Consider the following 27,500-nt stretch of genomic DNA (forward strand, 5'->3'; position numbering starts at 1 on the left):
AAATGGTTCAAATTTGGTTGATTAAAAATGTAATGGCAAGTATTTATTGACCTTTTTCTTTCCTTTAAAAATCGGCATGAACTTTCTGGACAACCCAATATTTGGGCCCCGATGGAAAAGAAGGGCACGATCAAGAATGGATTAGAAGCATATTGTGACTAGTGGTGTATAACAACATCTGATAGTCTGGTCAATACAGTGATATCATACCTTGATACTGAGCACACAGGATTCTCCATTAACAGGACTCTAATAGTAAATAAAGTGTTAAACATTTTATTCTATGCAAATCAATCACTCCAGTTCCCTGGAGTCACTAGATATATATATATATGTATGTATATAAATGGATTTGCTGCTTGTTTCTCTGGGATCGGCCAAGTTATGTAGACCCCTCTGATGTGGCCCCCACCAGTAAGGGTCGGAAATTGATTAAGGCTCTTCGTCAGTTTTTCAAATCTACAGAGAAATTAGTAAATTTGCCATGTTTTAAAGTCAACTACGTTGGTTCACACACACACACACAATACATGTATATGTAAATATACGTGCACATGTGTGTGCGTGCAGGTACTCAAGTAAATATGTGTATGATGTTTGGTCTACACAGTGTTAGTATATACAAGTCTAATTTCTTCTGTGTGTGAGTGTGCTGATATATATGTGTGTGTGTGTGTGTGTGATCTCTAAGTGTTTATTACTGGTTTTGTATTATTTCAGTTGTAAATAATATATATGTTTGTAAATATAGTATGAATGCATGCTCAAGGTTGCGTGTATATTGTATGATGTGTGTACTTTGTTCATTTTAGACACTAGTATGAGAAGGTATGAAGTGGTGGTGCCTGCCAACTCTCAAGTACCCTTCTGCCATACACACACACACACACACACACACACACACACACAGTTTGACATAAACATTTTCAGAAGATTGAAAAGTTAGATAGGTGGGTACCTTTGTGTCAGGGGATTGACCATTACTTGTTGGTCAGCTTTAACTCTCTAATAAGAAATTAAATATTCTAAATTATTCCAACTGACTAATTTATAAAGAATAAAATATTTTGAATGACAGCAATGCACTCTAATACAAACAATGCACTATAATAACTGTTGTAATAAAATTCCTTCTTCAGATATCTCTGAAGACAGAATTTTATTCCAAAATATCATATCAGACTATGGAGGATTAAATTACAACAGCTATTATAGTCCATTGTTTGTATTATAAGTGCATTGTTGTGCCATTCAAAACATTTTATTCTTTACAAACAATAAACAATGCTTCAAGCAAACTACAATACTCTCCTGACTAATTTATATTTCTTGAATTACTTCCTGTATGAAGGAAACGTTAGAAAATTACTATTTTTATATCTCAAAATGTGAGATATTCAGCAACAGTACTTTGTAGTAAAGATTGTTTGCCAACATAACATGGCAGTCCTGGTCTAGGACTAATGTTGCTGTAATTTAACCCCCAGCCTGCTATATGACATGATCTGTGTTCTTATATTTTTGAACAAGGCCTCCTGGGGCTAAATTACAGCAACGTTAGGCCTAGACCAGGACTGCCATGTTATGTTGGCAAACTATCTTTATTACGGAGGAAACATCGACATGATGGCTAGTGTAGTGTTGGCTATATCACTGTGTTGTGTTCAGCTAAGCAAGACTGTGTGTGCTGAGGACTTAATGGCCATCAAACTGACCATCTCGGTGATTCTATAATGTTTGGCTAGGTAAAACAGTGTGTACAAGGGACACTTGATTTTGTTTAGCCAAGCTAGACACTGATCTTCTGTTGGTGTCACAAGATATGTAGATACATAAAAAGAGACTGTAAAAAGATTATAAAAATAATGGCCGAATATTGCCTGATGAAATGGGGTGGCTATACAATAATGTTAAATTATGTAATATCTTGTAATCATTATATATTGTTGAATAGATAACCGCTTTATTGAAATGAGTGTAGCAATGTTTTGAGCTATCCTTTCATGTTTCTTTACTGTATATATGAACATGTAAATATTTTTTGGCGAGAAAACAGAATGAAATTTTGCCACCAATGTCATTGATTCAAAATTCTGCTAAAATTGATTAGTATCGATAACAAACAACGGATGATTTTATCAGCAAAACTGCTTCCTTCCGCATAACATTACTTTACTTGGAAACAGGTGAGGGTTGGCAACAGGAAGGGCATCCAGCCATTCAAAACCTGCTTCAACTAATTCCATCCAACCTCTGCAAGCATGGAAGAGTGAACTTGAAATGATGTGGTTGTGGTGGTGGTGGTGTGATGATGTGGAGGAAGAGGAGGAGTGATGATTTGTCAGTTATTAAGTCTGCAGAAGATTATTATTATTTCAGAATGAATTGCAATGAAAAGATTTGGTTCCTGTTGTATTTCTATGATAATTTAGTTGCTGTTGTTGTTGTTGTTGTTATTAATCTTTCTTGTTCACATATTGAATAATATCTTATATGATGTTTAATTTCAGCTTAATTCAATTGCAACAGTATGTATATATCTACATCATGCTACATGTCTGTCTCTCTTTGTCCTTCCATCTTAACCAGCATGTGGCATGATTAATCATTAGTCAGCATGTAGTTTCATTAATCATTATACCATTTTTGTTGTTGTTTAGTTTTTGTTTGTGTATTTTTTCCTACCATGACACTAGTTTAAAACTTGTGTGTGTATATATTTGTGTGTGTGTGTGTGTATGTGTGTGTGTGCGTGTGTGTGTATTTGTGTGTGTAAGGAAATAGTTCCCAATTACAACTCTGAGTAAATAGTGTGCTTTAAAGATGGTTAATAGGTTTTATGCTGTCCCAGATCTGCCCTAGGTCAAATGATGAGAATTATTACAACTGTGACCATCCTGCATTTTATTTAGATATAGTGTATCTAAGACCACATTATTTAGTGTGTCCTTATGAGGAGTTGCTGAAAAGCTTTTGGCTTTAAGAGTATCACAAAAGGCCTGCTTGGAGGCCCAACCTTCCGAGTTCTTATACAGGGCTTAGAAAAACTGTAGGACAGCTGCAATATATCAGTGAATCTGAGAGGGGAATGTGTTGAATAAAATCATAATTAATTGATCCTCCTGTATTTTCTTTTACCCAAAGCCAAGAACTTCTCAGCATCACCTTGTATATAGTCCCAGGATAGCCATGACCCAATAGACTAATGATTAAAGGATTCAGTCATCACCATCTCATCTGTAAATTTGACCTCACAACTCAGGTCATGACATGGAAACCTTCAACAAGAGGTTCCACATCTATTTAACACTGAAGCAATGGGACAAAGTACTGATTACTGATCCTTGGGCTTAGGCATGCTCTTGGGCTTAGGCATGCTCTAACAGTTTGGCAGTTTGTTTAAGAAGTTAAATCAAGGGCCAAGGTCTTGGGATTCTGACTTTCAAAGAAGGGTGTAGGGACCCCACATGTTATAAAAAGGTAGGAGCAGCTTAACATCCAAAAAACAAAATAGGGGCTCTATTGATAATAAGAAGTCAGCCTATGTCTAAATAATTTATAAATGACAGCTTGTCTAATAGTGCCCCTCCCCTTCAACGCCCTTAAAAATAAGAAAAATTAACATTTAGGGTAAACACTTGTGTGCTCAGGTTGCTATTGTACTTTGTCTCTGAATGCAGGAATCAATGTCTCATCAGGTGGTGAAGGGAATTCTGTAGATGTTTTAGCCCCATGAGATTTGTTGAGTCACATGTTGCAACTCTGGGCCAGATGTTGCTATCATCCCCAACACTAGTTCTTGCTGCACCACTCCATAACTAAAAATTGAAAAAAACCCTGATCATTGTAACTGTTGTTGCTCTTACAACTCTTTTTCTTTGGTTTAAGAGTTTTTATATGAGAGGAAATTTTTAACTGATCACTAATGCAACATTCATCAATTATAAGGTCTTCCTGCTGTCTACATTGATGAACTATACCTCCTCAAGCAAGAAACCCAACAAGGTCGACTTTATCTTTCATCCTTTCGGGGTCGATAAATTAAATACCAGTTGAATGCTGGGGTCGATGTAATTGACTATACCCCTCCCCAAAATTTCAGGCCTTGTGCCTGTAGTAGAAAGGATTATTATTATTATTGTTGCTATTAAGGTGGTGCGATGGGCAATTCATTAGCACACTGGAAAATATGCTTTGACAGCATTTCTTTCAGGTTTACATTCTGAGTTCAAATTCTGCCGAGGTAAACTTTGCCTTTCATCCTTCCAAGGTTGATAAAATATAGTATCAGTTGCACCACTCATCCTCACTCTCTCTTTCTTGCGCCAGATGTCATGACATGCTTTCTCAGCAAGCCTCCAACAATTTCCTAGCAACATCTCTCAGGATTGAGAAGTTAACTCATTGGAAGCGAAGGCAGTGGTGTTGGGGGTGTTGTTATTGTTGCTGTCTGCAGTGACCAAAAAAAACCCGGGTAGTTTGTGAGTTTGGATAGATTTGTATATTGTAGACGTGAGATTATTTTAAACTGTGTACATTCTAACACTGTTTGTTTCACCTCTGACCTTAACCCTACCCACCTTTTTTTTTTTGCTGTTTAATTCTGCATGTTAGATGGTTTAGTGCAATATCGCAGCAAGCCGTGCATGCGTGTATTTTCTGCACAGATTATTTCCCCTCACCAAGATGTTTTCAGAAAACTGACTCTGTGTGTTTGTGTGTATGTGTGTGTGTGTGCACTGATTTTTTTTTTCCTAGATGCATTTCATTGCATGAAACTATTAATGTGTTATTGTTGTTGTTGTTATTTAGGGTGGTGGTAACATTAGAGCATCATACAAAATGCTTTGTGGCATTTTTCGTTATGTCTTTTTACATTCTGAGTTCAAATTCTGCCTGGGTTGACTCTACCTTTCATCCCTTCTTGGGATTGAGAAAATAGAATACTAAGTAAGTTAATCAGCTATACTGACCCCTTCATCTGTGTCCCTGTAGCAAATAAAAGAAATCATTTGCAGTTGGCTTTACCCCTCATATTTTCAAAGCTGGTAAGACAAAGTGCCACTTGATCATTGGGATGGATGTAGTCAGCTGCCCCTCCCCTCAAAAACTGCTGGCCTTGTGCCAAATTTTTTTTTAAATCATAGTTATTATTGTTAAGGGAGCAAGCCAGCAAAACTGTTAGCATGAAGGTCAAAATGCTTAGCAGCATTTCATCTGTCTTTAGGTTTTGAGTTCAAAACCTAATAATGATGAAGAATGATGGACAGCTTTTAATTACCATCAATTGATGGCCATTGTCCTATCATACAATGTTGTGTGGTATGTAGCAGACTTAGGAGATACTTCCTCCTAAAGAATTTACTAATTTTCACTATTTCTTACTATTTTTATTTTTCTCACATCAGCATCACTAATTAGTTTTTTCTTAGCAAATTTGGTAATGATATACCGTAAATCCTCAAGTATAATCCACATTTTTTCCCCAAAATTTCACGTTCAAAATCCCTAGTGTGTACTATATTCAAGGTTAAAATTGAAAAATATTTTGTATTCAATGTCCAAGTCTCTATTTGCTGTCTGACAATTTTTATTCAGACGCATTTTGCAATGTCAGGTGCGAAAATACCTTAAGCTAAGCCTGAAAGCAATGAAGTCATAAAAGAATCATCCATAACTTGCAGTTAGCAACATTTATTAAATGTTATTAGTTATTACTGTTATTTCTTTATTTTCTGCAAACAAAATGCACAAAAAAGCTACATGTTTGCATTATGTTATATATACAATAATAATAAAGTACATTACCGTATACATTTTTACAAACCAAGGACGTTATATAGACCTCCTTGACTCAAGTTAGAGAAGGGGTGTGTATTATACACAAGGCTTAGGTTTTTCAGAGGTACAGCCCCCTAAAAATCACCTGTGTATTATACTCAAGGGCGGACTATACTTGAGGATTTATGGTAGTTGTTTGGAAAAATGTGCACTTGTCACAATGAATTGGTGCCAAAGTGTGACAACTGGATATCTTCTTTAACATTAAATGCCCAGCTATGAAAATTTAACCCTTTTGCATTTAAACTGGCTATATCCAGCCCAAATATGCTATCCGTCTTATTTTCAAACTGGCCAGAGTTTGCCTCTCACACCTACCTTACAATGTCATTCTAAAAATAAGCAATCACATCATTGAAATATCAAAGCTGACAGAATAACCTGAATGCCAAATAGTTAAATGTGGTTTATGTATGGAGCTAAGCAGACTGAGCCAAGTAGAATAATGTCCCTTGGCTTGTGCTATAACACTGGGTAGAATTTTAGTGTATCATATGACATGTTACAATGATCTCCATATGACATTTGTGGCTGCTTCAATTTTCTGTGATCCATAAATTTAGTAGCTGTCAAGTACTGCAGGTATTATATTGACTTTAACACACACACAAACTTCTTAATCTTAAATATTTTGTTATAATCCAGGGCAACATATGAGGAATACCTAGCTCTACTTTGCTGAGAACATTGCAAAGAGAAAAAGGATGCTATATATTTTGTGGTATGCAAGACAACTATCCTGCTACATTTCACGTGGAATTTTTAGTCTTCCAAAGTTGTTTTACTGCATAAGTCAACTTAACATTTTTGGTAATAAATCTTGGTCTGAAAAATTCAGCTTATATACCGGAAAATACTGTAAATGTTGTCTTAAGTGAAGATGTGATGTAACATCATATTTTTGTTATGACAAATGAGAATCATAACCTGTCATATACATTTAATTCTGTGTGGAAGCACATGGCCTAGTTATTAGAGCAGCGGACTTGTGGTCGAGGGGTCGCGGTTTCAAATCTCATATGCGATGTGTGTGTTTATGAGCGAAACACCTAAGCTCCACGCGGATCCGGCAGAAGGTAATGGCGAACTTCTGCTGACTCTTTCGCCACAACTTTCTCTCACTCTTTCCTCCTGCATTTTGCAGCTCACCTGTCACGGACTGGTGTCCCGTCCAGGTGGGGAACCTATACGCCAAGGAAACCGACCCTTATGAGCCATGTGTGGTTTGAGAGGGAACATTTCATCCTGTCATAATTTATATGCCATTCTATGATGACATACCTATGTATCATCCCAGACTAGTTGTGTTCCACTCTATTTTCCAGCATACAAGTTAACATAATATATAGAGTAAACATGCAGTGTAAACATTTAAACATTGTCACTATCTTTCCAAATTCTGCTGCATTTCACATGGAATTTTTGGTCCTCCAGAGTCAACCTCCCATTTTTGGCTTAAAGTTTTGTTTGCATGAAAATACAGTAAATGCTGTCTTGTGATGTTGTAATATCACATTTTTGTTATGACATATGATTATCGTAAACTATTATATATGTTTCACTCTGTCATAAGTTTTACAAAATGTTACGATGACATTTGTGTATCAATCCAGATTATTTGTGTTGCATTGTATTTCCTGACATACAAGTCAATGTAGCATATAGTATAAACATGTAGCGTAAGCATTCAAAGACCATCACTGTCTTTCCAATTCCTGCTAAATTTCAAATGGGATTGTTTGTCCTCCAAAGTCATCTTGGTGTGTAATTTGGCCTACTTAGATTTATCTGTAATTTTTTTCTGAAAAATTTGACTTTATGGTAGGGAATACAATATAGAAACTACATAGAGAGTAAAAGAGAAACTCAGAATAGACAAAACTAAGTAGAGTACATGGTGGCCCTTGAAAGCAATATCATCAACTTTGTCCCTTCTCCTCTATACTGTTCACTACCTGACTTTAAGGGACTTCAAGATAGTATTTCTCTATGTTTCTGTTAGGTTCTTCTATTTTTACTGACCCTTATTTACTCTTTTATATGAGTTGGCCTTCAATTCACAGGGCCTTGTATTTCGTAAGGGTGGGTGTGTAAATGATTGAATCAACCCCGGTACTTGATCAAGCATTTTAATGTTATTGACCTATAGAAAGATGGACAACAAAAACTGACCTTAAGAGCTTTGAACTCAGAATATAAGGGGCCATCATTAAATGGTGCACAGAATTTTTTTCCGGGTCTCTACCATTTCTGCCAGTCTACTAATATTGTGTGTGTGTGTGTATGTATGTGTGTGTGCGTGTGCATGCACATGTGTATGTATATATATTTATATATGTGTGTGTGTGTATATATGTGTATATATATCTATCTATATATATATATGTATGTGTATCTTTATATATATGCATATATATATATATATATATTATATATATATATATATATGTGTGTGTGTGTGTGTGTGTATGTGTGTTTATATGTGTGTATATATATATATGCACATATATATATATATGTATGTATGTGTTTATATATATGTACATATCTATATGTGTATGTGTGTTTATGTGTGTGTGTGGTTTCTTGTGTATATCGCTAATCGTGTTTTTGTGTAATTTCTATATTGAGTGTTAAACAAAATTTGTAAAACTTTTGCCTTATGATTGCTTTTGTTGTTGTTGTTGTTGTCTAACCCCCAGGTCAGCCTTGGTTAAATAGACCAACGATCAAAGGCAGCCCAGCCATGATTAAACTGTTTTTCTTTTGTTTTTGTGTTTGTTTAATATATTTGAAGACAACATTCTTTGTGTCCTTTCTGCTTTTAAAAAAAACTAGAGTGTGATTTGAGGGAGATTTGACATTATCTTTACCAAATTGAGGCCGTTGAGATCTGGTCATAATAGACCATGATGAAATAATGTTTCACCAGGCAATGTATTTGTGGTCCTCGGTTATGTCCCCCTGCTTTTCAACATCCTTGTTTGTGTTGGTGAAAAAAGTACCAGTAATATACTGTACTCTTCCTCTTTATAAGTTTGTAGTATACATGGGTGTAAGAAAAAGCTTTTAAAATTTTTAATTTTTCTTACACCCATGTATACTAAAATTTGTTTTCAGTTTAGCATTCTACCTTATTGTTATTATTTTTTCCTTTCCTATATATATATATATCACGTGATCACGTGACCGACCAGACCATCAGATGTTGTTACACATCGCTGGTTACGATGCGTTCGCATTGTTTTAGCTTTCAAATGATGCCACCCCGCTGGCTAAGCGAGCAGGCCAACAGAAGAAAGAGTGAAAGAAAGTGTGGTGAAAGAGTACAGCAGGGATCACCACCCCCTGCCGGAGCCTTGTGGAGCTTTTAGGTGTTTTCGCTCAATAAACACTCACAACGCCCATTCTGGGATATATATATATATATATATACTCTTTTACTTGTTTCAGTCATTTGACTGCAGCCATGCTGGAGCACTGCCTTTAGTTGAGCAAATCGACCCCAGGACTTATTCTTCGTAAGCCTAGTACTTATTCTATCGGTCTCTTTTGCCAAACCGCTAAGTTACGGGGACGTAAATACACCAGCATCAGTTTTCAAGCGATGTTGGGGGGACAAACACATACACAACAACAATAATATATATATATATACGACGGGCTTCTTTCCGTTTGTGTCTAGCAAATCCACTCACAAGGCTTTGGTCGTCCCGAAGCTATAGTAGAAGACACTTGCCCAAAGTGCCATGCAGTGGGACTGAACCCGGAACCATGTGGTTGGTAAGCAAGCTCCTTACCACACAGCCACTCCTGCACCTATATAACACAAGCTATAATAACAACAATTTTACATTAAACTGAAATATTACTCAATACTTTTTGTTGAGTACATATTTATTATACTTCAAAGTCACTATCAACACCATTCTTGTAAATGAATAATACATGTATGTAAACACACACACACACACTGTGAAGATGAGGTTAATAATATGAATATATAAATATTGTTAAAATAGACAGTGTGTAGTTGTGATTAGTAATCTGGGAAATTATAATCTTAATTACAACTCATTTCAAGCAATTAATCCTAGTAGCTTTGTCACTTTAATTATCTTTGTTTCATCTCATCATTTGTTTATCGTTTTCCATTTCTAGAACCTGTCATCTAAAACCGGTGATGAAATCAGTGTTACTATGGGACAAGACATCATACGAATCACAACAGAGAACTTGGTATGTTCTTCCTTGAATTCATTTCCTGGTTATTAGCATCCATCGTTGTCTTCATTGTCAATGATGCTGATGACAAAATGTCTCCACCCCGTGGTTCATTTTGAGGCAGATTTCTGCTTCAAGCACCCTATATAATCCCTTCTAACTTTTTTTCCATTTTGGGGGAATTTTCAGAAAATTTTTGTTTATTTATTCTATACATGGAAATTCATGCAATTATGAAAAAAAAATTTTTTTCTCCAATTATTTGAATTACAAAAAATTTTTTTTTCATTTTTCAAATTCTTTTAAAAATCAGAGTTCAAAATATGAACAATCCAAATTTTTTTGTAATAAACTTCATAAGCTTACAGTTGTTTCTACTATAATTAAGAACCATTGCACTCAGAGCTGAGGGCTTGGGTGACATTTTACAGCCTCTTCAGAGCCATTATAAATGAAGTGTATATTTATTTTGGAAAGCATTAAAGTTCATATATGCAAATTTAAATATGCATACACACATTTGTATTGTTCAAACTGTTACACCTTTATCTAAGTGCTCTCTCTGTAAAGCGACCATTATATACATTCTCTATATTTTGCCTATATATACACACACATTTCACTTTCTTTCCAGGAATTACGTGAAACTGTCAGCAAACAAACTGAACAGATCAGAAAATTGAAGAAGACACTCAAAGTATATGCTCGCAAACTAAAAGCTGGTGAAGGTATGTTTCTTATATATGGCTTCTCTTTAATGTCTTAAACATCTTCCCCAATTTTGTCCTTAAATATATACATCTCAGATATATGCCTTAAAGATGAGGTCCTTCAGCTCCTTAGCTTCTCATTTAAGAGAATGCAACTCCATATAAATCCTGCCTCCTGACTATTACAATGCTTATAGCACTTGTTCCAACAGACCAATGCAAGTCTGAAGGATGAGTGAATAGGACTGGCTCTGCACAAACCATGCTCACCACAATAATATTCTTTATGCTGGTTGTGCAACTGTGTCTTATGTATATTTCCCTTACATATATCTTAACCTCTCATATATGCATTACTTATAGACATCCCATAATTGTATGGCTTAAATATACTTCTATCATATGAATATTAACTGCTCACCTGTATATCTTAAGTACACACCTCACAAATGTTTATCTTCAACATACTCTTCTCGTGTATATCTTAATCTCTTGTCAAGTTTATCTTAAATATCTCATCATGGATATCTTAAATTATATACCTCTTATATGTTTTAAATATATTTTTCTATTACATAAGTATTAATATTTTTTTATGTAAATGTAGTAAAGAAAAATATTAATTAATTAAAGATAAAGAGAAAATATTTTAAAATGTCCCTAACTAGTGTACTTTGTTTTATATTAGTTATTAGCTATCATTATTATTATTATTATTATTATTATTATTATTATTATTATTATTATTATAAAGGTGGCAAGCTGGCAGAATTGTTTGTTTTTATATTCTGAGTTCAAATTCTGCCAAGGTGGACTTTGCCTTTCATCCTTCTGGGGTCAATAAAACGAGTACCAGTTGAGTACTAGAGTTGATTCAATTGACTTAGCCCCGCCCTGATCTTGCTGGCCTTGTGCTAAAATTTGAAGGCATTATTGTTATTATTATTATCAAAGTGGCGAGCTGGCAGAATCATTAGCAGACTGCATGAGATGCTTACCAGTATTTCGCCATTAGCAGTATTTGCTACATTCTGAGTTCAAATTCCGCTGAGGTCAACTTTGCCTTTCCTCCTTTCGAGGTCAATAAATTAAGTACCAGTGAAACAGTAGGGTCGATGTAATTGACTAGTCCCATCCCCCAAAATTTCAGGGCTTGTGCCTACAGCAGATTATTATTATTATTATTATTACTATTATTATTATTATTATTACTATTGAGTGAGAAAGCAGTGCATGCCATCAAAGTGACACTGGGGTAAAATATACGAAGCCCAGTATACCCATCATGACTACCCGTCTGATAAGGGTACACCAGGCAGATGCATCATAACCATGTGTGCACAACATGGTGATCTCATATCAAGATAAACAGCGCATGACCTTGCAAGTGGGGCCCAGTTAGAGTTTTCTTCTGGTCGAGTAGCCCATCCCACTCAAAAGGTCCCTGAATAAGGGTTGTTTAAGGATGTTGAACGAAACTCCCATGTTTCCAAATGTGAATTATCCAAACCTCTACCTTTTAACACATGGCTATAATGCTCCCCCACAACTTCTGCTCGTGATCAGAGATGCACATATCATCAGCCACTAAGGGACATGCTGAAATTATTAAGGACAAACAAATCTGTGGTATTGAGCAGAATATTTGCTGTAGCCCATCTTTTATACCAAGACAAAACAATGTACATGATATATTATTATTATTATTATTATTATTATTATTATTATTGATACTATTATTATCATTAGGCAATGAACTGGTAGAATCGTTAGCACATTGGACAAAATATTTCACAGCATTTTGTCCATCTTTCCATTCTGTTTCCAATTTCTGCCAGCATTGATTCTGTCCTCCATCCTTTTGAGATCGATAAAGTGAGTACCAGTCAAGTACTGAAGTCAATAAAATTGACTAGCCACCCCCCCTGCTCGCCCAAATTTTCAAGTCTTGTGCCTATTGTAAAAAGGGTTGTTATTATTATTATTATTATTATTATTATTATTATCATTATTATTATTAATATTATTTATCAACGTTATTCTTTCTATATATTCAACCATTATATTTCATCTTTTCTTCTAACTTTCTAAACCAAAAAAAAAAAAAAACTAACATAAAAACAAAACAAAACCCAACAACAACGAAACAACTATTGTTAGGTCCATTCCGAAGATTCCAGAGTCTTGTATCAGCCACGTCTTTGAGTCCGACATCGGGTAAGATTATGTCAGTGATCGATGTCACCACCATCCAACCCCACCACATGCTGTATCCACTCTGGCAGTATATGTGGTAGCATGAAAAATAAATCCTTTTTTTTCTTTGTTGTTTTTTGACTGCTATTTAATTTCTTTCTTTCTTTCTTTCTTTCTTTCTTTCTTCTTTTGAAATTTTAATATCTTTGTGTAAAGTTGTTTCAACACTTACCAACTTCCTCCTCTTCCTTCTCCTCTCACATGTGTTTCTTGTGTTCTTGCCGAGTTCTTTCTTTGTACTTCTGTTGAGGAAGGATTCCAAAATTGGAAGACGAGTAAAAAAAAATAATAATAATTTATAGGTTCAGGCATGGCTGTGTGGTTAAGAATCTTGCTTTGCAACCATTTGGTTTCTAGTTCAGTCCCACTACACAGCACCTTGAGCAGGTGTGTCTTCTTCTCTGACTCAGCGCCTCTGAGCCAACTAATGCTTTGTGAGTGAATTTGGCTGATGGAAACTGTGTGGAAGCTTGTATCATCATCATTATTATTATCATCATCATCGTCAAATGGTAGAAAAACTAACTGTATACCCTGACCATGTGGTTACGGGCCCCAGTTTTAATACCAGACACGACATTATCTTAGGCACTGCAAGGGGACATAACTCTGCTCTCGTCAGTATCCCTGGCTGGCAAGGAGTTTATGTCGATTCTTCATGACTAAATAATCAGCTGTATGAAAGATAATCAGCTGCAAAACCTGATTCTGCCTCTGCTTATAAACAAAATGGATGGGGTCGGGTGGAGGGAAAGCCGTAGATAATGGAGACAACAAAGGCTAAAATATTAAACAGTGAATATTGACTGGTAGAGGAAACAGCCCAAAGCAAGAAATGTGTGTGTGTGTGTGTACACATGCGTAATGGTAATGGTGAACACTAGTAATAGTAATGTCTGCTGTGACTAAATGAAACCCATCTATGTTTGAAATGCTGTGCTTTCTGGCATTCAAGTTGAAATTTTTTTAGACCAAAAAATTTACAGCCGAATATGGTAAGTCAACCCCAAAATCAAAAATTCCATGTGGAACGCAAGAGGGTTTGGAGAGTAGTGGCAATGTGTGAATGTTAAGCTTACGTATTCACATTATATACCACGTATGTCAGAAAATACTATATCTGCTGTAGTGGATGTCACTACCCAGTGACATCGCAGCTGATTTCTACAGCTGAGTGAACTGGAGCAACGTAATCCCTGAACCATGCATACGTACAACTTTGCCTTTCATCGTTTTGGTGGATGGGAATGTTGATAAAACGGTACCAATTCATCTAAGTTGGCTGAACTGTAAGCAAATATTGGACTGGATGCTATTTTTGTGGTGTTTGTCTCTGTTTTTCGCGTTTTGAGTTCGAATCTCACCCTGACTACACTTGATGTTGTAGCCTTAATCCATTGCCTGATCCTTGGGTACTTTTAGTGGAGTTCACTTTGGCCTTCAATTTAAGGATATCTTCCACCCTCCTTCTCTCCTTCTCCACTGTCTCTCCTCTGAACAAACAGAAAACTAAAAACTGTGTGTCAATATGTTAATCATTTGAGGCGTTATGTGACCTAAAACTGGGTGTTTGGATTCAACTGTACCATAATCCTGTCAAGCGTAACATGTGCTAAGTCCATCTTGGAGACGTACCTTAAGATTCTTCAGTATACATTTGTTAATCTAAATATATTGAGACCTAAACAGAGCCAGGAATTCATCAGTAAATCCCCAATGTGACATTAGTGAAGATAATTAGCTGTTAATATCTTCTGAAATATTTAAGGCAACATGTTTCCAGAATCGTTAGCATGCTGGGTAGATTGCTTAGCTGCATCTTGTCCATCTTTACATTCTGGGTTCAAACTCTGCCGAGGTCGACTTTGCTGTTCATCCTTTCGGGGTCGACAAAATAAGTTCCAGGGTCATGGTAATTGATTTATCCCCTTCCCCAAACCTGCCCCCCTGCCAAAAATTTGAAATCATTATTTTCTGAAATATTTCAAAATTAGTGCCCACCCAAGCACATTTTTGCATGTGGACTGTCTTTTTTTTTTTTTCATTAATTTCCCCTTTTCTTTTACTTCTTCTTTTGCGCCACCATTTCACAGAGTGCATCCTGCAATGTTTTTTGCAACAAGCGTGTCCCTGAATGTCTAATGGACACTGTAATACTGATGTTGTTTAATTTTGTTGTTGCTGTTGTTGTCTTTTTAATACACTGACTACACACCTCCCACCCACCTCTCCTCTACTGCTCTCCTTGCCTGCTGCTGTAGGTGCTGCTGCTGATGCTGCTACATGTGAATATATTGTTATATACCCTTCAGTTTCTTTCACACTACTCTGTGCCACCATGTCTCCCTCTGTGACTTTATATATGCATGGCCTCCTTGTAGACACTTCACACTTCACCATCACCAACAAAAACCATTTTGCTCACATAATGTCACCATGTCACATGATCGTCACATGTATCTGTACACCAACACTCAGCCATATGACTCATTCATGTATCTGGTCACAAACACCAGACCACATGTATCTGTACACTGACATCAGATCACACAATTCCCACATGTATCTGTACACCAACACTAGATCATATGACAGCCAGATGTACCTGTACACTAACATCAAATCATATGACTCCTACATGTACCTGTATACCAAATCCTGGCCACATGATTCCCACATGTGTCTGTACACCAACACTCGATCGTATGACAGCCAGATGTACCTGTACACTAACATCAAATCATATGACTCCTACATGTACCTGTATACCAAATCCTTGCCACGTGATTCCCACATGTATCTGTACACCAACACTAGATCATATGACAGTCAGATGTACCTGTACACTAACATCAAATCATATGACTGCTACATGTACCTGTATACCAAATCCTGGTCAAGTGATTCCCACATGTGTCTGTACACCAACACTCGATCATATGACAGCCAGATGTACCTGTACACTAATATCAAATCATATGACTCCTACATGTACCTGTATACCAAATGCTGGCCACATGATCCGCACATGTGTCTATACACCAACACCTCATCATTACATAGATAAAATCTCCTGGAAACAAAGAAACATTTGTTATGCATAATTTACTGGTTGGCTTTCATAGAGAATTATCAGCCATTGTATATACTTGATGCTATAGTTAGCAGATGTGGTCATCTGTTGCTAGTATTAGCAGATGTGGTCATCTGTTGCTAATGGTAGAAAAATATTCTCATATGTTACTGTTGTTAACAGATGTAGTCAGCTGTTGCTATTGTTAGCCGATGCTCTCATCTGTTACTACTGTTAACAGATGTAGTCGTCTGTTGCTAATATTAGATGCTATCTAATGTTAGCAGATGTGTTCATCTGTAGTTACTGTCACCAGCAGATGGAATCATCTGTGGAAATCCTCACTAAATACAAGTGCATTCATCAGTTTCACATATCCATTCACGTGTTTTACATTAACATAACTATTAAACATCTCGTGAATTTCAGATTCTGTTGCAATTCTGAGGAATTATGAAATTTCTGTAGTAATTTTATATAATTCTATAAAAATTGGAGTAAATCTGATAATTGTGCAATAACTCTTTAAAACATGCTAAAATTTTTATGATAATTCTATGGAATTTTAAAACAAAATGTAATAATTCTGTGGAATTCTGAAAATTATAAAATAATCTTATGGAATTTTAAAAAAATTTACAGTAATTCTCTTGAAATTTGTTTAACTGTGTCCTGACTTCATGCAAATCTGAAAATTTCTTGGAAAATTTTATGAAATTTTGAAAATATGATCAGTAAAACTATAAAATTTCGAAACACTTTTTGTGTGTGTATATAATTCTTTGAATATTGCAAAGTGTGGAATAATCCCTATAAAACTTGTTGTTTTCTTGTTCTGTTTCCAGCTGCCGAAATTGCTGCTGAATTAGATCGTGATGAACAAGAAGAATCTGGTGTAATGGCTGCTGTTAAACACCAAGAACGGGAATATCTCGGAATGCTGGAATATAACAAGACCGATGAGACAGCACTCATTAAGAACCTTGTATTTGGTAAGAAATGGTTTAATGTTCTGTTGCTCCATATAAAAGGACTGACTCTACTTTTGCATTAGTTGAGAGAGGTCTTCAGGGTGGCATCCAGTGTCTGTGATGAGTTAATCTACATACGTTGTGTTCGGATGACCTGCTCAAGTACGGCCATGCTTTGGCAGCCATAGCAGTCGGTCACTTGCCAGCTCTTGTTTAAGCTCACCAATAATGTCCTATGGCTCAATGGTTAGAGCATAGAGCTTACGATCATGAGGTTGTGAGTTCAATTCCCAGACCAAGCTGTGTGTTGTGTTCTTGAGCAAGACACTTTATTTCATGTTGCTCCAGTTAACTCAGCTGTAGAAATGATTTGCGACATCACTGGTGTCAAGCTGTATCGGCCTTTGCCTTTCCTCTTGGATAACATCAGTGGCGTGGAGAAGGGAGCCTAGTATGCTGGGTGACTGCTGGTCTTCCACAAACAATCTTGCCCTTACTTGTGCCTGGGAGGGTAACTTTCTAGGTGCAGTCTCATGGTCAATCATGACCGAAGGGGTCTCCTCTTCAATGTCCTGCAAAGCACAGGCACCTCGGCCTTATAATTATGGAAACAGGCAGGAGATCTCCTTACAGATGTTTCTTTGTGGGATGAGTTCTCCAAGATATATTTAAGACAGCTGTTAGCATTCAGGTGTAAGTTCCATCTGACTTGGATTCCAGGTTTTTGGTAAGTGCCCAGCCTGTTGCTCCATATAAAAAGGCTGACTCAGCTGTTGCACAGGGGAATAAAAAAAATTCCTCTTAAGGTTGTCTGACAGGTTTGATTCCCAGGCATCAAGAACTGGTAAGTGACCTAAAGCTATGGATACCAAAGCATGGCCATACTTGCGCAGGTCATCTGAACACAACACATGCCGATCACCAGAAACACGAGATGCCTCCATGAAGACCTCCCTCGACTAATGCAAGACCAAGATGGATGATGTGTATGGGTAAAACATGTCCAATCAAACTCAACTGGATGATGATTCTGATTGTTTCTGTGAGAACTACGAGGAATCGTTATGCTGACATCTCTGGCAGTTTGTCTGCTGAATTTGTATGGTTCCAGAGAAGTTAAGTTCAAGTCAGCGACATCTCTCTACTTTATCAGCCAATATACAAGAGTTATTTATTGGACTCTTTAATTAATGCTATGAGATTTCAAATCTATTGGACACATTTAGTGTTTTATTTCATTTGTGGGGCAGGAGAACTGTATAGGTTTGCATCTTGTCAGTTGAATGAAGTATTTCCAGAAAGTGTGAGGAATGTTACCTGTAGCCCTATCCCCCTGGAAGTTTTTCTTTTTTTATGTATATGTCAGCTCTTGGGCTGGGGTGTGTGTTGTGTTCTTGAGCAAGACACTTTATTTCACGTTGTTCCAGTTCACTCAGCTGTAGGTGAGTGAAGGAGCATAGCTTAGTGGTTAGAGCACCGGGCTGACAATTATGAGGTAGTGAGTTTGATTCCCAGACCGGGCTGTTTGTTGTCTACACCACCTGTCTTCGTCTTTTGTATTTTTTTTGTGAATTCTCCCCCTCCTTATATATATATATATACGGATCAAAGCAGTTTGATTCAAACTCCTTGGTACTCTGAGTTTCAAGCATGATGCTAGTCTTTAGCCATAGGAGTTTGAATCTTTCATTTGCCTACTCACTCATATATACACACACACACACACATGCTGAAACAGCTGTAAGGAGTGATATTTTAATGATTTCAATAATTTATATTATGATTTTATAATTTGTATTCTTATCTTATACGTATTGAATTATAAGATATATATGTATGCTATTAAGGTTCTCATTTTATTAATTGAATAAATAATTCAACATTATAATATCCGAAAGTTGATGAACAAACTAAATTGTTTCTCCATTTTCTTATTTGTATATATATATATATATATATATATATATATATATATACATATATATATATATATATACACGTGTGTGTATACATACTCACACACATATATACAATAAATTTTTTGTCTCTCTTTCTCTGTCTAGATCTCCAGCCCTATGTTGCCGAGTCTATGTTACCTGGACTACCAGCCTATATAATTTTCATGTGTATCAGACACACTGACCATATCAATGAAGACGAGAAAGTGTGTAGCCTGCTGACCGGTGTGGTCAATGGCATAAAGAGAGTGGTAAAGGTAAGGGAGATAACTGTTTGTGTCCTTATGAATTCTCTCAAGAATTGTTGCAGATTTTATTTATATACTAGCAGTATCGCCCGGCGTTGCTCGGGTTTGTAAGGGAAATAACTATATAAGCATTTTTAGAGATGTAAAGTATAATAGCCATCTCAATATGGCTAACCACAAAGGGGGGTGTTACTGTAGCTTTTTACGTTCTGAGATTGAATAATACATTTTTAGAGAGTTACTTCCCTCATATAATAGCAAAAAAATGCATTAAAAATTATGGTAAATTTTTTTTTAAATCGTAGACTCATCGTAGACGTGCGCTAATACCCAGAAGGGCTATAAGATACCCGCTTTTGGTTAAACTGCACCGCAAAATGTGGGAGTAGTTAGGAATCTAAATCGTAGGAGACAGACACACAGCTTCACTTTTATATATAAAGATTTCTTTATTCTATGTAAGAAAAGTTATAAATTTAAAATAAAAAAGATGAAGGCAAATCTATATATACCAGCTTTTTATGTTCTGTGTTCAGATCCTGCAGGAGTCACTTTTGTTTGTCATCATTTCAAGGTCATTTAACATTAAAGCTGCTGAAATGGATAGGTAAAAAATGAAAAGTAAAGTTACCTTCTCGGGTTATACTGACTCATAAGCGCCAGTTTCCATGACATATATATTCCCCCGACCTGGATGGGATGCCAGTCCGTCGTATGATTACTCATTTTTGCCAGCTGAGGGCACTGGTCCCAGAATCGAAACCACAATCCATGCATAATAATGATTTTCCTTCTTGTGACGCAAACCCTACTTGTGAAGACCTGTTGAGGCAAGGGAAAATCGAAATCGAAATCGATCAACATCAATGGAAATTGTAGCTGTGATACCAGTGCCGATGGCACGTAAGAGAACCATCCGAACGTGGCCGTTGGCAGCGCCGCCCTGACTGGCCTCCGTGCCGGTGGCACGTAAAAAGCACCATCCGATTGTGGCCGTTGCCAGCCTCGTCTGGCCCCCGTGCCGGTGGGATGTAAAAGGCACCATCTGATCATGGCCGTTTGCCAGCCTCGTCTGGCACCTGTGCAGTTGACACGTAAAAACCACCCACTACACTCACAAAGTGGTTGGCGTTAGAAAGGGCATCCAGCCATAGAAACACTGCCAGATCAGACTGGGCCTGGCGCAGCCTTCTGGCTTCCCAGACCCCAGTTGAATGATGATGATGATGATGAATATTAATAATAATAATAATGATTTCTTTTATTTGTCACTAAGGCAGTGGATGAGCAGGACAATACAAAAATGAACATAAACTGTGGGGATTAACTTAGAATGAAGTAGTAGTGATGGTAGTAGTAGTAGTAGCAGTAGTAGTATGGGGTAATGCTCTGTTATAGCATGTTGCTGCATCCACCATCTGTTGGTGGTGCCTTACTCCTGGTGAATGACACCTTTGTACTACTCAGGCAATAACCTTCCAACCCATGGAATCTGTTTGTGTAGTCGTTGCTGGTTGAGGACTTTGTGAGAAAGGACAGTAGATCCTACATCAACTTCTTTTAGTCACCTTTTATGACATGCAGAGGAAAAGTTGGGTCTGTTCTTTGGCATGCTGGACCCCCACACAGCACACAGAACAATGCAGAAAAGCACGTATGTACATGGTATATACTATTAACAAAAGGAAAGAAGCATACATCAGTTGTCGTAGTAGTAGTAGTGGTAAAAATAATTAATGATAATAATAATTATAATTGTGATTGTGATTGTAATTATAATATGTTGTGTTGTATATTTGTTATTACAGAAAAACACCAATGATATAGAAAGAGTGACGTTATGGCTTGCCAATTGTTGCCGTTTGTTACACAATTTGAAACAATACAGTGGAGAGAAGGTAGGCTTTCCTTTTTTATTTATCACTCCCCCTCTCTTTCTCTCTCTCTCTCTTTTTTCTTTGCCTCTCATTCTTTCTCTCTCTCTCTCTCTCTCTCTCTATATATATATATATATATATATATAGATTTAAAATAATAAGGGTGAAAAATTGAATGTTAATTAGATTAATATCAATCTAAAACCAGTGGTCTAGCATACAGAAAAATCTGAAGTTTCAGAAAAAATTATATTACATACATATAAGAGGGATGACCACTAGGTGGACATCCATTATGCTGGAAATCAACCCCCTATCCTCTAACCACTAAGAAAGGAATGTTCTCAAGAAAATTTAGCAAACACCAGAATGTAAGTGAGCAAGACAAATGAAAAGATACAAAATATACAGATTAATCACAAACCTTTTCATTGTTACCGTGTTTGCTAAATTTTCTTGAGAACATTCCTTTCTTAGTAGTAAGACCATAGAGGGTCGACTTCTAGCATAATGGATGTCCACTTAGTGGTCATCTCCCTTATATATATATATATATATTTCACTTTTACTTTCATTTTCTTTTTCATTCTTCATCCATTTGTGTCTGTCATCTCCCTTTCTTTTTTCTTCCACAAATTGTCTCTATCACTTCTCTATCAATTAAACATATACCTACGCACACACATACATATACACATATATATGTACACATACATACATGTGTATGTATGTAGTTATGTATACATATATACATCTATCTATCTATCTATCTATCTATCTATCTATCTAATACATGAATATTACATGTCTGATCTTTGCAGCGTTACCAAAATACCAATAATCCCAAACAAAATGAACACTGCTTACGAAACTTTGACCTATCTGAATACCGACCAGTCTTTAACGACCTGTGTGTCTATAATTACCGACAGTTAATCAAAGTTATGAAAGAAAACCTGGATAAACTTATTGGTAAATATCTCCAATCATTCTTTGTCTACTTATTGGAAAAATTTGTCAAAATATTGTATAAATATTGGTAAATATCTCCAATAGTTTTCAATGTCTAAATATTGGTAAATATTGTCTACATGTTGTCTAAATATTGTCTATATATCATCATCATTTAATACCCATGTTTCATGTAAAAAAAAAAAATGGTAAAGTTACCTTCTCATCATTTTATTTATGCGCCCTTTTCAAGCCTAGCCAGGCTCATGGGCCCAGTTTCCCCGGTTACTGTGGCGTATGTGTTCCCGCCAGCTGGACGGGACACCAGTCCATCGCAGCGTTACCCAAGAAACAGGAAGAAAGAGTGAGAGAAAGTTGGGGCAAAAGAGTACAACAGGGGTCGCCACCACCCATTGCCGGAGCCTCGTGGAGCTTTTAGGTGTTTTTGCTCAATAAACACACACAATGCCCAGTCTGGGAATCAAAACTGCGATCCTTTGACCACGAGTCCGCTGCCCTAACCACTGGGCCATTGCGCCTCCGCACCTTCTTGTCATAGTGACTCATAACAGGTGGTTTGCTGGTTCAATGACATATATATATCCCACCTGGACAGGATGCCAGTCAGTTGCGGGATTAATCATTTTTGCCAGCTGAGTGGACTGAAGCAATATGCAATGAAGTATTTTGCTCCAAGAACACAACACATCACCTGGTCCAGGAATCAAAACCACAATCTTGCAATCATAAGTCCAGCACCCTAACCACTGAGATTCATGCCTCCACTTTATTCCATACAGCTATAGGCTGGATGGTTTGACAGGATCTGATGGACGCAAGGGCTGTGTCATAATCCAGTTTCTGCTTCGGTATGGTTTCTACTGCTGGATGCCCTTCCTAATGCGACCCTTTATAGCTTTTACTGGGTGCTATTTTATATTTAGTGCCTCACTATATTTATCTAACTACATGATATCACCATATTTATCCTACCACATGATATCACTATATTTATCCTACCACATGATATCACTATATTTATCTAACCACATGATATTACTATATTTATCTAACCACATGATATTACTATATTTATCTAACCACATGATATCACTATATTTATCTAACCACATGATATCACTATATTTATCTAACTACATGATATCACTCTGTTTATCTAACCACATGATATCACTCTATTTGTCTAACCACATATCATTATATTTATCTAACCACATGATATTCTTAGGGTTATGACTGTTTTGCTACCTTCTTCATGTAGTACTAGTTTATCAACTGGGACTACATTATCCAATAAGTACTTTTTGTTTTAAGAGATTTATATTGGCATTAGAAAGAGCATTCAGCCATAGAAACCATGCCGAGGTAGACATTGGAGCTTGGCACAGACCTATAGTTCTTCAGTTCCTGTTGAACTGCCCAACCTATGCCTTGGAAAATGGATGTCGAATGATAAGATAGACAGACAGATCAATAGATATGGATATAAATGATCTTAATAATCTTCTTTTCCAGTTCCTGCAATTCTTGAACATGAAGCCATTGCTGGCCTGAACAAGGAGGATCGACGTGGACGTATACCAAACAATGAAGTGGAACCAGATGCATTGGATAATCTACAGAAGATTGTAAGTATCTTCTTGTTATCCTCGCTGGTCCCCTTCAACAAACTATCCTTTGTGTGTGTGTGTGTGTGTGTGTGTGTGTGTGTGTGTGTGTAACTTTAGCTCTAAACTGTCCTCTCCCAATTGTTTCACCCCACCATATCGAAATCCTTCAATCCTAACCCCAACACCCTTTATTTAATGTCTTCCTGCATCCACCCCCACAACAAGAGTCAATGAAATAAATACCAGTCATGTTTTGGGGTTGGGTGAACTGACTCGAACCCCCCTACTCCGCCATCCTTCTACTACATTGGTGTCCATGTACATATGTTAGAAATCTTTATACGCTTCTTCACCCTGTTTCCAAACTGGGCTCTTCTTGTAGCGTGGGGCCCATTGAGGAGCTGCATTTAATTGTATTAGTGTGTATGTGTGTGTAAAATAAAGGGCATATATGGTTTTTACAGAAGTCAAGAAAGGGTTGATAGTGTCACAGTGTACATTATATAGCTATGAATGGAGGAAGATCAGTTTTGGGCCAGAGGATTTCCAGTGTGTCTGGGTAGTGTTTGGTTGGTTGGTTGGTTGGTTGGTTGGTTTGTATTGATGTCTCATGGTAGCATCATCATCATCAATATCATCACCTTTGTCATCACTTAACGCCCACCTTTCCATGCCCGCACATGTCATACAGAACGTTGAGGTGGTGGATCTTGTACAGCTAAATGCCTTTCCTCTCGCCACCCCTCACTTGTTTCCAAGTAAGGTAATACTTCTCAATCAGTGGCCTGATGTCTTGAAAGATCGGAAACAAAGGATACCATTTGCATGATGGTGACACTAACGACCATCCAATGATGCCAAGGCTGAAACACATGCCCCAACACACACACATACATACATATTCTTTTACTTTTACTTGTTTCAGTCATTTGACTGCGGCCATGTTGGAGCACCGCCTATTATAAATTTGAGTGGTGTTTCTCTGTCCATTATGATTTGATGCAAGGACAACAAAACTCAAGCCAGCGACTCCCCTAATCCCAGGGAATGTCCTTAGAGAATCTATTTTTTTAAGGGCTGCCAAATTGGTGCCCCACTGACCCCCACCTATTTTTACAGTCGACTTTGCCCTTTATCTTTTATCTTTTCAGTATCAGTAAAATAAAGTACAGATCAAGCATCATGGGTGGGGGTCCAGTGTGATCATCCTTTCCTGACCACTAAAACTGCTGACCTTGTGCTAAAATCCCAAATATTCATTTTGTTTTTATTTGTTTCTTTCAGATGTCGAAGTATATTCGTATTTTGCGAAATCACGCAGTAGATCCAGAAGTAATCGTACTCATCGTCAAACAGGTGAGCATCTTTGCATCTTATTTCTTCTTCTTCTTTTTCTCCTCCTCTTCCTTCTCGTCTTCCTCCTCCTCATCCTGATTACTATTATGGGGGGTCAATAAAATAAGTCCCAGATGAACTCTCGTGTCTATGTAACAAAGTTTGCCCCTCTCCCAAAAGTACAAGCCTTGTGCTTGCAATAGAAAAGATTATTGTTATTATTATTATCATTATTATTATTATTATTATTATTATTATTATTATTATTATTTTTAAAAAGGCAGTGAGCTGGCAGAATTGTTAGCATGCTGGACAAAATGCTTAGTGGCATTTTGCCCGTTGCTTTATTCTGTGTTCAAATTTCACAGAGGTCGACTTTACTTTTCATCCTTTCAGGGTCGATAAATTAAGTACTAGTTATGCACTGGGATCGATGTAATTTACTTGTCCCTACCTCCCTCAAGATGCCCTTGTGGCAAAAATTTGAAATTATTATTATTATTATTATTACTCTAAATACAAATGGTGTTTTAAAATTCTATACAAAACACCAGAAATTAAAATAAAAATAGAAAACGCTGGTTAATTTCTACACCAGTCTATCACTGTATCAACCTGACTGTCGGACGTTGTTGTACTTCACTTGTCACAATGCACTTCCTCACACTACTGTAGCTTTTGAATGATGCTACCCAGCTAGCTAGGCAGCCAGGTCAACGTTCCCCATAAGCAGGACCCAAGTCCATTGCAGGGTGTACCCATTTGCAGCTGAGTGGACTGGAGTGTTGTGAAATGAAGTGTTTTGCCCAAGAACACATCAGCCTGGGAATTGAAACCATGATCTTTCAATCCTGGGAGCAACACCCTAACCACTAGGCTATATTTCTTTATTATCATCCACAAAATATTTTATACAGTAGGTATTGGAGCCAGCTTAATTGCAGCATCATAACTAATTGTTAATTACATTTCCTCTCTGTTAATTATATTTTCTCTGATTGTTAATTATATCTTCTCCAATTGTTAATTATATCTTCCCTAATTGTTAATTATATTTTTTCCAATTGTTAATTATATCTTCTCTAATTGTTAATTATATTTTCTCTAGTTGTTAATTATATCTTCTCTAATTGTTAATTATATCTTCTCTAATTGTTAATTATATTTTCTTTAATTTTTAATTATATCTTCTCTAATTGTTAATTATATTTTCTTTAATTTTTAATTATATCTTCTCCAATTGTTAATTATATCTTCTCTAATTGTTAATTATATTTTCTATAATTGTTAATTATATTTTCTCTAATTGTTAATTATTTCTTCTCTAATTGTTAATTATATCTTCTCTAATTGTTAATTATATCTCCTCCAATTGTTAATTATATCTCCTCCAATTGTTAATTATATCTCCTCCAATTGTTAATTATATTTTCTTAAATTGTTAATTATATTTGCTCTCATTGTTAATTATATTTGCTCTCATTGTTAATTATATCTTCTCTAATTGTTAATTATATCTCCTCCAATTGTTAATTATATTTTCTTAAATTGTTAATTATATTTGCTCTCATTGTTAATTATATTTTCTCTAATTGTTAAATTCTATTTTCTCTGATTGCAGTTATTCTATGACATGAATGTGAAAGCTTTGAACAACTTACTGCTCCGCCGAGATATGTGTAATTGGCACAAAGGCACACAAATAAGGTTCGCTCTTTGGCATCTTCACAAAATCTGACTTCTATTGTTGATGTTGCTATTCTCTCTCTCTCTCTCTCTCTCTCTCTCTATCTATCTATCTCTCTATCTATCTATCTATCCATCTCTCCCTCTCTCATATACTTTGTCTCTCATTCTCTCTCACTATTTCTCTCTCTCTCTCTCTATCTATCTATCTATCTATCTATCTATCCATCTATCTATCTCTCCCTCTCTCATATACTTTGTCTCTCATTCTCTCTCACTATTTCTCTCTTTCTCTCTCTCTCTCTCATTCTCATTCTCTCTCTCTTTCTATTCTAGATATAATATATCACATTTGGAACAATGGCTGAGAGAATACCACTTACAAGATTCTGGGGCATTTTCTACAATGGAACCTCTCATACAAGCATCTCAGCTGTTGCAGGCACGCAAGACTGATGCCGATGTCGACAGTGTTTGCCAGATGTGTCCTAAACTAAAAACAGCACAGGTAAGCAAGTACCACAAGTGGGTTCCTGTTTCACTAGAATCTTTCTGGATAGTTTTATCAGTAAGGATTCAGATCACACAGAAGAACCATAAAAATATGTGAAAGTTAAGACTCACAGCAGAATCAGAAGCTATTTTGTCATAAAAACTAATTGCAGATTCATAAATACTGTCTTGTAGTTAAGACCTATCACAAGTCTTAAGGATGTCTTACAGTTAAGATCTAAGGCAA

At 36.5% G+C, this 27,500-nt stretch overlaps 1 protein-coding gene across 7 annotated transcripts in view; it reads left to right on the top strand.

Moving 5' to 3' along the window:
* The window catches only part of LOC115219750 (unconventional myosin-Va), a 272,760-nt gene that overhangs the window by 243,037 nt on the left and 2,223 nt on the right, over positions 1–27,500 (top strand). For 5 of the 7 annotated variants that reach the window (XM_036509681.1, XM_036509676.1, XM_036509675.1 and 2 more), the window contains 12 exons: positions 2,511–2,528; positions 10,003–10,080; positions 10,700–10,793; positions 12,936–12,992; positions 16,950–17,096; positions 19,139–19,290; positions 21,090–21,179; positions 21,980–22,130; positions 23,646–23,758; positions 25,025–25,096; positions 26,697–26,782; positions 27,098–27,269. In XM_036509681.1, coding sequence (XP_036365574.1) covers positions 2,511–2,528; positions 10,003–10,080; positions 10,700–10,793; positions 12,936–12,992; positions 16,950–17,096; positions 19,139–19,290; positions 21,090–21,179; positions 21,980–22,130; positions 23,646–23,758; positions 25,025–25,096; positions 26,697–26,782; positions 27,098–27,269 — 1,230 coding nt within the window. The remainder of the gene's footprint in view (positions 1–2,510; positions 2,529–10,002; positions 10,081–10,699; positions 10,794–12,935; positions 12,993–16,949; positions 17,097–19,138; positions 19,291–21,089; positions 21,180–21,979; positions 22,131–23,645; positions 23,759–25,024; positions 25,097–26,696; positions 26,783–27,097; positions 27,270–27,500) is intronic. The other 2 variants (XM_036509680.1, XM_036509679.1) reach the window with 2 other exon arrangements.

The sequence above is a fragment of the Octopus sinensis genome, linkage group LG15, assembly GCF_006345805.1.
Source record: "Octopus sinensis linkage group LG15, ASM634580v1, whole genome shotgun sequence".
Classification (NCBI taxonomy): Eukaryota; Metazoa; Mollusca; class Cephalopoda; order Octopoda; family Octopodidae; genus Octopus; species Octopus sinensis.